At 36.1% G+C, this 12,632-nt stretch overlaps 1 protein-coding gene across 1 annotated transcript; it reads left to right on the top strand.

The window, feature by feature from the left end:
• Positions 1-1,255: 1,255 nt before the first annotated feature.
• LOC139132643 (mediator of RNA polymerase II transcription subunit 12-like) lies at positions 1,256-12,223 on the top strand. Its single transcript, XM_070698912.1, has 2 exons — positions 1,256-1,326; positions 11,512-12,223. The coding sequence occupies exons 1-2, from the start codon at positions 1,256-1,258 to the stop codon at positions 12,221-12,223; spliced, it is 783 nt and encodes a 260-aa protein (XP_070555013.1).
• The last annotated feature ends 409 nt before the right edge of the window (positions 12,224-12,632 follow it).

Below are 12,632 nucleotides of genomic sequence, written 5' to 3'. Positions count from 1 at the left end.
TCATTAAAAAACTGAAGAAAAAACGATAGAAAAATAGTGTTTTTCCTCTCCAAAATTGCCACTTCGTACTGACCGGCCACAGCGCTCGAGCGGTAGCCGCTCATGGCACGCACTGCTGAATCCAGTCAATACCTATTTCGCAACGGAACTGCTTTCGGGCCCTGTGCACACTGTACTGTCATAGAACTGTGAAACTTGGCCAGGAAGTGGCAGACCATCCCATTTACATGTAGTGGTGAGTTTTTGTTATATTCTGGGAATTTTAGCCAGCAAACACGAGGTAATGTGAGTACGGTAAATTCGGTGTAGATTTTTCCCATTTAGATACATATTTTTGCCATAAAACTTGTAGCATGCTCTTTTTTTACATCATTCCAACATTTCTGTGAAATATGACGAAAATCTGTCCACGAGCACAAGTACGAATCATAAAAACAAAATCGTGTTCATTCATAGACCTCAGTACAGTGTGACTCAAGATGGCGGCGGAAGGCAGTCACACTGACACACCATTGACAGCCTGCCTGAGGCTGAAGTTAGGGACAGCTATTCTTACAATTTCATGGCTGAAAATGAACTGCATTAAAAGACAATTGGCAGTTTAAATTGATTTGTTAGAATTGAGTGTTATTAAATAACATTGTGACAAAATTTCATTGTATTGTGAGCTCTAGTTTTTAAGTTATGTGAATTACAAATTCATAAAAACATAAAAATCCATCCATTTTTCGATGGTACGGTGCCGCCGCAATTTTGACTAAGTCAGACAAAATATTTGCAATTTTCAACACTCACAGTTTCAAAATCCAAGACTGTGCATCAGTCAAATCTTGATTTTTCCGTAATATTGGGTAAATCTGTGCACAAGACACATAGTTTAATGATTCCATGTGAAGTAAATAAAAAATTATGGGTTGCCAAACTTGAAGGAATCTGCATACTTTGAAATAATTTTAAAATTTGCCGAAAATTGTCCGCGAAAAAATGGCACTTTTATTGCTTTAAAAATTCATAACTTTTGATTGGATACAGCTATTTGCATAATTTTTTTTTTATTTTTCTTCTTTTACCCCATTCTTGCTTAAAATCCATTTAAACTGTGTGTATAAACAAGAGAAAAAAATGGCTTGGCCACCCTACTGGTAAGGCTACCAATCAAGGACTTATTGGAGTGTCCAGTCTTTGTACAGAGGCTGCTGGGCAAGATCCTTCATACCATCCAGATCCATCATCTCGCCAATGATTCAAAGCTATCATGGCTTTCTTAAAAATCACTCACCCAGATCATGAAGATGCAGAGAACAGACCATCTAAAGTTGAGGAACTGTACACACATGTGAAACACATTTGTAAACAATATTTTCAACCAGGGCAAAACGTGCCTGTGGATGAATGTATAGTGGCTGCAAAAGGTAGGGTCCCTGTGATGCAATTTATGGGGGATAAACCAAAGAGATTTGGAATTAAGTTATGGGTACTTGCAGATGCTGCAACAGGTTATACCTTTGAATTTGATATTTATTTAAGCAAGAGGGAAACAAACACATCAAGGAATGGGTTGGGATATGATGTAGTCATGGGTCTTTGTAGGTATTTGTATAATAATGGTTACTATGTTTATTTTGACAATTTTTGTACTTCCCCAGTGTTATTGCATGATTTTAGGGAACGGGGGGTTCTTGTGTGTGGGACAATAACAAAAAATCGACGGGGTTTTCCACCTTGTATGAAGGATGTCAGGTGGGAGAGGACTGCAGAAAGGGGATCAATGCGATGGTACAGGGATAAAACTATATGCTTACTTTGCAATGGAAAGACAATAGGGCTGTGTATATCATGTCAACCATCCATACTGCATCTGAACATACCACAGTACAGAGACATACAAAATCTAGGGAGGGAATGTTTCAGAGATTTAAATGAACCAGCCAGTTACGATAAGAGACTATAATAAGTACATGGGGGTGTTGATTTATTAGATCAGCTGATAGGCATGCATACAGTTGCGCATAAATGTACAAAATGGTGGAAACAATTATTCTTTCATTTTATTAGCTCCTCAGTTTTATATACTGAGGAGCTATTAGAATTGAAAACTAGAAATGGCGGCGTCAACTTTTACTTCCTTCTGTCAAGACTTCCTTCTGTCAAGATTTGGCCAACTAACTTCCGTCTGTGTGTCCATGTGTCATGTGATAAACTGCGGCGTCAACTTTTACTTCCTTCTGTCAAGACTTCCTTCTGTCAAGATTTGGCCAACTAACTTCCGGAGATGTGTATCTGCGATGTTTACAACATTAACACAGCAGGGCTTGATGTGGTCTTGTTTACATCTTTAATCAGCTACATGCTCTCAGTTACACAACACACCAGGGCCACTTCATGAATGTCAGACCGAGAAACATAAACAAATCACCACACTTTGCAATGTCATGTATCTTTCATTTTTATTTGTGATGAACAAGTGAGCGTGAAAGTTCAGGTAGCTTTGGGAATTGACCGGCTAGACCAGCATCATATAAACTTACATGTTCAAAATACATTTGTAAATGTATTCATGGAGTTCCTGATTGGACTCAATGGTGCACTGCAAGAACCTTTTCAACATAACGATTCTAATAAAACGTAAAAAAAGACAGTTTGTTACAAGGCATCCTTTTCACTGAAACACTTGCGAAGATGATTATGATGTGTTCTATTACTTGTAGCTCATTTCATTTATACCATTTAGACAAATTTTTCACTATTATTTCTATTTTTAGCTTTAAGGTATTTTTAAAGTTGTAATAGCTCTAGTACTTTCTCTTTCGTTCTGTTTTTGAGGTATACTGTGATGAGAATGTTCCCTTACACTATTTCATGATTCGATTCATCTGTCAGAACTAGGATTGCAATGATTAGACCGTTTTAAGCAACAGATAACTTATCATTGTGTCCAATTGTCAGGAATTCCCAAAATTGTTTTATATGTAGATTCACTGAGACTGGACAAGCGAAAATTTCAAAACCTTCCTGAACTTTCAAGCTCATTTGTTCATCACGAATAAAAAAGAAAGATACATGACATTGCAAAGTGTAGTGATTTGTTTATGTTTCTCTGTCTGGGTACAGTGGAGTGGCCCTGGTGTGATGTGTAACTGAGAGGTGTAGCTGATTAAAGATATAAACAAGACCACATCAAGCCCAGCTGTTAATGTCGTAAAAATCGCTGATACACAATACCTTGGCTAATTAAGTTTGCAGCTTGATCGGATTTCACTCTAACTGGCTATCAACTTCAATGTGTTTATGGTACATAGAGAAAACTATGGGAGCAAAGTTTTTCGACAAAATGTCACATGACCAGCCACTTCCTGTGTTAATTATGCACATACCTAATTCTGGGCTTAATAATAGAGCTATAGTTCTGATTTTTGGTATGTAGGGATAACTATGGGATACAATTTTTTTGACAAAATATCACGTGACCTTGATGACCTTTGACCCCAAATATACATATATGTCCATAACTCAGTAACCACAAGGGCTACACCCTTCATATTTTGTATGATGGGAAACCTTATGACGCCACAACCTGTACCTCATTAATTATTTACATATCTAATTTTGGGGAAGTCAATAGAGGGAGGTCTGATTTTTGGTATATAGGGATAACTATGGGATACAATTTTTTTGACAAAATGTCACGTGACCTCAATTACCTTTGAAATCAAATATAGATATTTCTTCATAACTCAGTAATCACAAGGGCTACACTTCATATTTAGTATGATGGGACACCTAATGATGACGCATCCTGTACCTCATTAATTATGCATGTATCTAATTTTGGGCCAGTCAATAGAGCTGGAAGTCTGATTTTCGGTATATAGGGATAACTATGAGATACAATTTTTTTTGACAAAATATTATGTGACCTGGCTGACCTTTTAACCCAAATATACATATATGGCCATAACTCAATAACCACAAGTGCTACACCCTTCACATTTGGTATGATGGGAGACCGTATGGTGCCATATCCTGTACCTTATTAATTATGCACATATCTAATTCTGTGCAAGCCAATAGAGCTAGAGGTCTGATTTTTGGTATATAGGGATAACTATGGGATACAATTTTTTTTGACAAAATCTCACATGACTTTGATGACCTTTGAGCTCGATTTCACAAATACTACTGTAGCCTTTCATCTTTTTTGCATATTTATTTCTCTATTGCGCCTGTGCAGACAGAAAGATGGTAAACATTTTGCAGAATTACTTAATCGTCTCAGAGTTGGCCAATATACACAAGAAGATATAAACCTACTTCAGCAAAAGGCTGATGAATTTTCTGGTCAAGCAGATCAATGTGAAAATGCAATTCACTTGTATACTACAAATTTAAATGTTGAAAAACACAATGAAGTAATTTTCACTAGAGTGCTGACAGAGAAATTACGGTGGCTCTCCTGCATTCCAATGCAGTAAATGGCGCTTACTCACTTTACTAGTGGCCTAATAATAAACCGCCACATACTCCATCAGGATAGATTGGTGTAAATGTATGCAACTTATTTTTATATTAATGCGCCAAATCGTGCCGTATATACAATTAAATGAATGTAACACAAATCTTGTGTATCCCGTATCCCAACCCCATGCCTCCAAGTCAATTACTGCTTACCAACAACCAACTACTTCAACTGGCCTCACACTTGAGGAGCTTCAGTGTCCTTGACGCTATTTTTGACATAGCTGTCGTAAATTAATTTATATTATTTCAACAGTTTCAGGAGGACTTCCCAGAATATGATGAATTGAGGAGACCCCAGGGTTATAGCCAACTTGAATTGAGGGAAGAAATGATAAGACTGCTTGCAGGCCTTGAGAACTAGATATGAACTGAAAATGCTCACTTGTTTCATTATATTGTAGTTATGTGTAAATTTGAACCTTTGCCACATGTTTGCAACTTCATTGAAAGTGTTATGATCAACATAATGAATAATATTCGCCACAGATTAATTCTAAATCCAAGTATATATCCCCAATCGGGAAAGTTCATTATAATATTTCAAATTAGGAATTGACTGAAATGTTCTCATTAAATATGCAAATTAGGATTTGGCTGAAGTAAAAATGTTAAATGACTTTCAATGTTGTATCATAGTATCTTTAATGTACATAGCAAGTTTCGTCAAATATGGTCTAGTCAATACAGATAAATATCCCTAATTAGGAAAGTTAATTAAAATACGCTAATTAGGAATTGGCTGAAGTAAAAAAGTTTAATGACTTTCAATAATGTTTTTTTATAGTATCTTCAATATATGTAGCAAGATTCATCAACTTCAGTCAAGTCAATTCAGATATACATCCCTACTTAGTGAAGTTCAGTAAATATGTAAATAAGGAATTGGCTGAAGTGAAACTGCTTAATGATTTTCAATAATGTTATATCATAGTATCTTCAATGTACTTAGCGAGTTTCATCAACTTTGGTCAAGCCAATTTAGATATATATATACATCTAATTAGGAAAGTTTATTAAATATGCAACAAGTATTTGTCTGAAGTAAAAATGCTTAATAACTTTCAAAAATGTTATATCATAGCATCTTTAATGTACATAGCAAGTTTCATCAATTTTGTTCCAGTCAATTCAAATAAATATCCCTAAAGAAATACAACCCAGTCAAAGCAGACTGTCCACGGAGGAGGACAAGACACAGAAATTCAGGAAACGACAGCAGGTTACCCCCATGGGACAGGGAGTAACCAACCAGCCTAAAGTTATAACCACTGCCATAATAATAATAATAATAATATTTTATTGCTTGCTTGTAAATATAGGATTTACATCACATTTGTGGCAATAAAAGTGTGATAACAAAAATAAGTTAAAATTTTCTTCAATAAAGATAAAGTATTACAGTATAATAGTAGCTAATAATAATATAACTAGGTATTTCTTTGTTTATCTAAAGTAAAAATATGATCTGCAAGTTCATTAAAAGATAACTCTTGTTTTGTTAGTAGAGAAATAAGCTGATTTTCAGTTGTATTCTTTGGACTTTGTATTTCGGACAGACTAATAAAAAGAGTGTTTCATCTTCAATACTGTCTGTGTTACATTGATTGCAGTATCTTTCAGTAATTTGGGTTTTTCGAACAGTGTGTCTCCCTTTTTAAATTGCTAGATCATGATTACTTGGTGAGTAATTTTCTTTTCTCACCTTGTAACTGTGTTAACTGGGTCCTAATCTAAAATGATGTTTATTTTGGCGTACATTCTTAGTTTACTATTTTCATCAGTGATCAAATTTTTCCAAAAGACCTCATAATTGTTTGTTAAATTTGTTTTCATTACTCCAGTTATAACTTCATGGTGTTTAAGTGATGGAGCTTTATCAAGGAGAAAGTCAATTCCATTTTCTTTAATTAAAGCACTTAAACAGTTAAACAAGGATGTATTGTTAGTGTTGTTTACCATTTGCTCCAGAAAAGCTTCCTTAGCAAGATTACAATGTGGGAGTTGCATAATATGAAGCATAGGCCCTCCAGAAAAACCCCAGTATTTAACAATATTAAGTTTGACCTCAAGTAGAAGTGGAAATTGTCCTAGTTCACCCCTCACAGCGGCATTACAAGCTTGTCTGTTGCACTGTAAAATGTTCTTACAAAATTTGAGGTGAATTTTTTCAATTGCTGATTTATCCCACTTCTTGTAATCCATGAAATCTTGTCCCCAAATCTCTGAGCCATACAGTAAAACAGGTTTAATGAAAACATTGAATAAATGTAGGGGAAATGTTATCTTTCTGCTGTGCAATAAAACCCTTTTTAAACTATACAAAGATGTTGCTGCTTTATATCAGCCAAATTTGTAATTGTGTCACTGAAACTACTATTTGATTTAATTGTCAGGCCTAAGTATGTATAGCTCTTAAAGCCGCAATTTTCGATCCCAGTTTTTCGCATTAGTGGAGTTCTCCTCCTAGTCAAACATCTGGCCAGTACGATGTATGATTTCTATAACATTAATTACACAAACTGATCTCAACCTTTTGTCACCTTTTGCTAATCCTGCAAATAGAGTTTATTAAGTGTTTGATTGACGGTTAGTTCAAACCGCCAACAGTTGTTGATTCCCCACCACCAACACTCGAATTTCCTAAAAACTTGTCTTCCAGTCGCATTAGAATTTGATTATAACCACGGAGTTTGATCGGCAGCAGGTTCGTGCTGACCGCTTGGCAGTCTGTCTGTGTTTTTGCGGCCTGAAAAAAAAACTAAAAGTGGCATTTTCAGCAGCGTTTCCCCTCGTATTGCCTGTTTGGTCAACCTACACAACAAATGCTGCCATAGCTTTGGGCCCTTTTAAATGGAGGCTCCGCCTTTAACAGATTTGATGCATGTACTACCATAGCTAAATAAGTGTTTATCTATCAAAGGAGATTTACTAAAATTAATTGGTTTGGTTTTCTGTAAATTAACATCAAGTTTCCAATTAGAGCACAATGTGTGTAGTGTATTTAACTCACTCTGCAAACCGTCTTTTGAAATAGATTAAGACAAGGTCATCAGCGTAAAATAATGAGATAATTGGAGTATCATTCAACACTGGTGGTTCAGTGTTTACTTTGTCTAGATTTGTTTTCAAGTCATTGACATATAAATTGAACAGACTAGGACTTAGAACACAGTCCTGTTTAACTCCTTTTTCAACTTTCAGGCTGGGCGAGATAAAATTATTTGTTTTGATGTGTGATGTTGTGTTAGTGTACATGTGTTTTATAAATCTGTATAATTTGCCATTATATTATTTTTGAGAAGTTTATGAAAAAGACCATACCAAATCGATAGCCTTAGCAAAGTCAACAAAACAAACATAAATATTCTGCTGCTTATTGTCTTCAGGATAAATATGTCATCTATTGTGCGATGGTTTTTGCGAAATCCAGCTTGATTATTATGTATATAATATGATTGTCATCTAAAAAACTATTTAGCCTTTCATTAAGAATGTAAGAGAGAACTTTACCTACACAGCTTCCGACAGAATGCCCCTATAAAATTTTGGTTCATATCTATCTCCCTTTTTAGCTATTATAGACTATAGTCTATAGAAGCTATTGGGATGGGTATCCGTCCGGCGTCAGTCTGTATGTATGTATGTATGTCCGTTTGTGAGGTGTCCGTCCACTCAAATATCTTGAGAACTGCAGTACTTACTGATTTGATATTTGTTGTGTAGATGAAAAATATGATTTTGAGAAACAGTTTTTTTTAATTTTTTGATATTGTTGAAAATGGGCAAATTAATGCCAAAAAAGGTGTTTTTGGTAAAAATCTTCTTCTTCATAACCGCTGATCAGACAGCTTTGTTATTTGGTATACAGGTCCCTAGGGATAACCCAACTTAGATTTGTTCAAATTGTGATGAAATATTCAAAGGTGTATTTTAAAGGATTTTTTTGGTCATTTTTGGTCAAAATTTGACTTACATTGTATGTAATTCTTGTACTGTATAAACCCTATCAATTCACCCAGAAAAAATAATTAATATGATTTTAAATAATTGAATTAATTAGGAAATCATCAAAGCCAAAATAATTTTAGTGTAGAATTATCAGAAAGTTCAACTTTTTTTGACAGTTCATAGTGAAATGCTTACCAGCTTAGAGGATTAAAACATGTAAAGGCAACTTTCCTGAATCCCAACTTTGATATATTCTGGACCACCATTTATGTTATCTAAAAGAAATTGCTCATAACGGTTTGTCATGATAGGGTGGTCAAATAAATAGAGATAGAGAAAGTTCCATTTTCCGTTTATGGTTGACTTGGTAAGGATAAAATAAAATTACTTTTTGAAGAAAAAATAGAGTGGTGAGTTAAAAGAGTGGTCAAAGTGATACGGTTTTTATGGTAAAGCTAGGCTGTAAGATTCCTCATGTGCTATTTATAGCAATTATGCAATCTGTGTAAACAGTGCAATGAAAGTGTTACATGATTCCTTATAATGCTTTTGATGACCTTGAACTTCTTAAGTTTCAAACATTTGTCCCTTAAGTGTGCTTTCTCTGAGTACGTACAGTCTCAACTTATTCAACAGAACTTACTTACAATGTTAATTTGAAAGTTAAAATTTGCTTGATTAATAGGCTGAAAATACTGATATTGAAAGATACCCAGCTCAAGATTCTTTATAACCTGACAGATATGCTGTTTTTTATGACGTAAATCTTCATTTAAGCAAGTCTTGTTTACTTTAATTAGAATGTAATTAACTCTCGTTTATTTGCTATTATAGACTAATATAGTCTGATGATATATGCAAATCTGTATTTTACGGAATTTTTCTCCATTTTTGGTCAGGCCATCCTGAAATGAGCTATCAAAGATATCCACCTTCTTCATCAATACATGTGTCACAAAAGGTTATTCTCTACATAACACAGCAGAGCTCTGTCAACTGTTGAGTCGCTTGTTTTTTCAAAACCGCTGGTCAGACAGCTTTAATATTTGGTTTACATGTCCCTAGGATGACCTTAGTGAGATAATTTCATACAGTCAGGAAATACTTAATTTTGTACCCATGTCTATAGTAGCTTTAGGGACTTTGGCCCTATGTTTAAATACGTGTGTCATCTCGTATTCCAGATGTCTGGAAAGTTGGATGTATCTAAAACTGCATTAAATAATGTAGCTAAGAGTTTACATAGAAAGGAGGAACCATGTACAAAACCTATCAATCCCTGCTGCTTTTTTACTTTTTAAATTTCTAATTGCTGATAACACTTATTAGCTCCGCTGTCAGCGACGCGGAGCTTATCAAATAGGTTGATTTTCCGTCGTCGTCGTCCGTCAACAATTGCCTTCTCCTCTAAAACTGCAAGTCCAATTGCTTTGAAATTTTATATGCACTTCACTTGGGGTGACCTCACTTCAGTTTGTTCAAATCGTGGTGAAATTTGCATATTTGTATTTTTGGGGCATTTTTTGGTGTTTTTGGTAAAAAAATCTTCTTCTCTGAAACCGCTTGTCCGATTGCTTTGAAATTTGATATGCAGTTTACTTAGGGTGACTTCAGTCAGATTTGTTCAAATCGTGGTGAAATTTGAATATTTGTATTTTTAAGGCAATTTTTGTCATTTTAGGTAAAAAAATCTTTAAAAATCTTCTTCTTCAAAACTACCAGTCAGATAGCTTTGACATTTGGTACATATGTACCTAGGGATGATCTATTTCAGATTTGTTCAAATTGTGCAGAAATATGCAAATTTGCATTTTTAAGGCAATTTTTGCCATTTTTGGTCAAAAAATGTATTTTTCAAAAAGTACAGGTCTGATAGTTTTGAAATTCGGTATACAGGTTTCTATAGAGGAACTAAGTAATATATATTTAATTTCTGATGAAATCTGTAATTTTGTATTTTTGGGGCAATTTTTGCCATTTTTGGTCAAAAAATGTGTTTCTCAACAAGTAGTGGTCTGAAAGCTTTGAAATTTGGTATACAGGTTCCTACTGATGAACTAAATGATCTTTATTGAAATTATGATGAAATCTGCAATGTTGAATTTTTTAGGCAATTTTAGCCATTTTTGGTCAAAAAATGTGTTTCTCAAAAAGTACTGGTCTAAATGAGCTTTGAAATTTGGTATACAGGTTTCTATAGATGAACTATTAAAATTTGATCTTTTGAAATTATGATGAAATCTGCAATTTTTTTATTTTTTATTTTTTTTTGGGGGGGGGGCAATTGTTGCCATTTTTGGTCAGAAAAATATATTCTCAAAAAACTACTCATCAGATAGCTTTGGTTGACATTTTCTTAGGGATGATCTGAATGTGATATATTCAAAGTATGATGAAATCTTCAATTGTGTATTTTTGCAGCTATTTTAGCCACTTTTTTCTGGCCACTGCATTGAGCTATCAAAGATTTTCACCTTCTTCATCAACATGTGTCAAAAATAGTTATTCTCTACATAAACACAGCGGAGCTATATCGGCCGCTAGGTCGCTTGTTTTATTAGTTCCAGAGACCAGCTCTTGAACTGTTAGTTTTAGCTCACTTTCCTTCTTTCTTTCTTTCTTTCTCTATTTCTCACATTACTACCATAGAACATGCTATATACAAATTTTACCTTCATTACCCAGAATACATTGCGACATGCTTATGACCTCATCGCTCAGCTTGGACGGGTTTCACGGGCATTTCTTGTTTGTTTTTTTGGTTTTTTTCATTTTGCATTGCACAAATATCCAATTGCATTCAGCTATTAATAATTCTAGCTTTCTCTCGCTTTGTTTTTTGTTGCGTTTTTATTTTTATTTTTCTCTAAATACCCACCGTAAGTGGCTATACTGTTACATCATACGCCTTCCATACTGATACTGGTCTGGCAGACATGTTTAATTTTTCCTTTGCGATGATTCAAGCATAGCGACCGAACGTGTGTGAGTCGCGAGTTTTGGTTGGAATGCACCATGCTCATATGGCTGGTGACACCAACACAGACGACCTCCTAAGACAACGGAGGCTTTGTCTGACCCACAACAAGTAAGTGATGCCCGTTCGTCATTGAATGTTACCAAAGGGACGGTTAATCCCGGTGAATCAACGCAATTAATTTCTACCAAAGGTTCTAGCCAGCCCATTTTCACGCCAAGAGAGACCACACAGCCTGTCTCTGGGCAAGCTGCTTCCGGTGCTGGGCAAGCTGCTTCCGGTGGTGGGGGTCCTGGACTTATGCATACTAATCAGGTTGTCCAAGGACCAATCCCGCAACAGAGCAGGATAGTACCAGCTGGAGCACAATCAGGTCATCCTAATTTCAACCAGGCTACAGTAGGTGGGGTCCCTGGTCATATGTATGCTACTCAAGTGAACCAAGGACTTTTACCACAACAGGGTATGGTAGACCAGTCATACTCTGCCCAACCTAGGGATCAGATGGGCCATTCTAACATCAACCAATATTCTACACAGTACCAAGGTTCGATGTTTGCCCCTAATGGTCCCAATCAAGGCCCCTACCAAGGGAATTTCCAACAAGCCGGCATGTTTCAGCCGTATGGAAATTATGCTCCCTTTTTCCAACCAGGCACGTATTACCAGCCTCCAGGTTGGAATTACTTTAACCCAGTTGTCCCTGGACAACAACTACCGTACCATAACCCAGTCGGGATGAATGTTACACCAGCTGGGGTTTTAACAACCGGGCCCTAACGTGGGTACAGGGCTTCCTGTTGAGCGCACTTGTCCTGCGGGGCCTAATTCAGTGCAGAACCGCTCGTCTTCAACAGGCAAACAGACTGCCACTTTTTCGACTCATAAGTCAGTTTCCACTGGCAAGGGACATTGTGGTGTTAAACGCATGCATAGATCTCATGCTAACATGAGTCGTCCTGGTGCCCCTTGTGACGGGCTCACTGGGTCGACACATACCGGGCGGCCTAGCGCAATGGGGTTTTCAGCGGTTAGAACCGGTTCTCAGGTGGTGTCCAGTGTTGCAAGAAAGAGCAAATCTCAATCGCATGACGCTCATAAGTGCCACTCGACCCCAGCGACAAGCGATGAGGATAAGGAGGATGGCTTATCGCCCACTTCGCACTCTTGCCAAAGTCGAAAGTACCTG

Source organism: Ptychodera flava, chromosome 5, assembly GCF_041260155.1.
Source record: "Ptychodera flava strain L36383 chromosome 5, AS_Pfla_20210202, whole genome shotgun sequence".
Taxonomy (NCBI): domain Eukaryota; kingdom Metazoa; phylum Hemichordata; class Enteropneusta; family Ptychoderidae; genus Ptychodera; species Ptychodera flava.
Note: the sequence above shows the minus strand (reverse complement) of the source record. Positions and strands in the feature narration are given on the sequence as shown.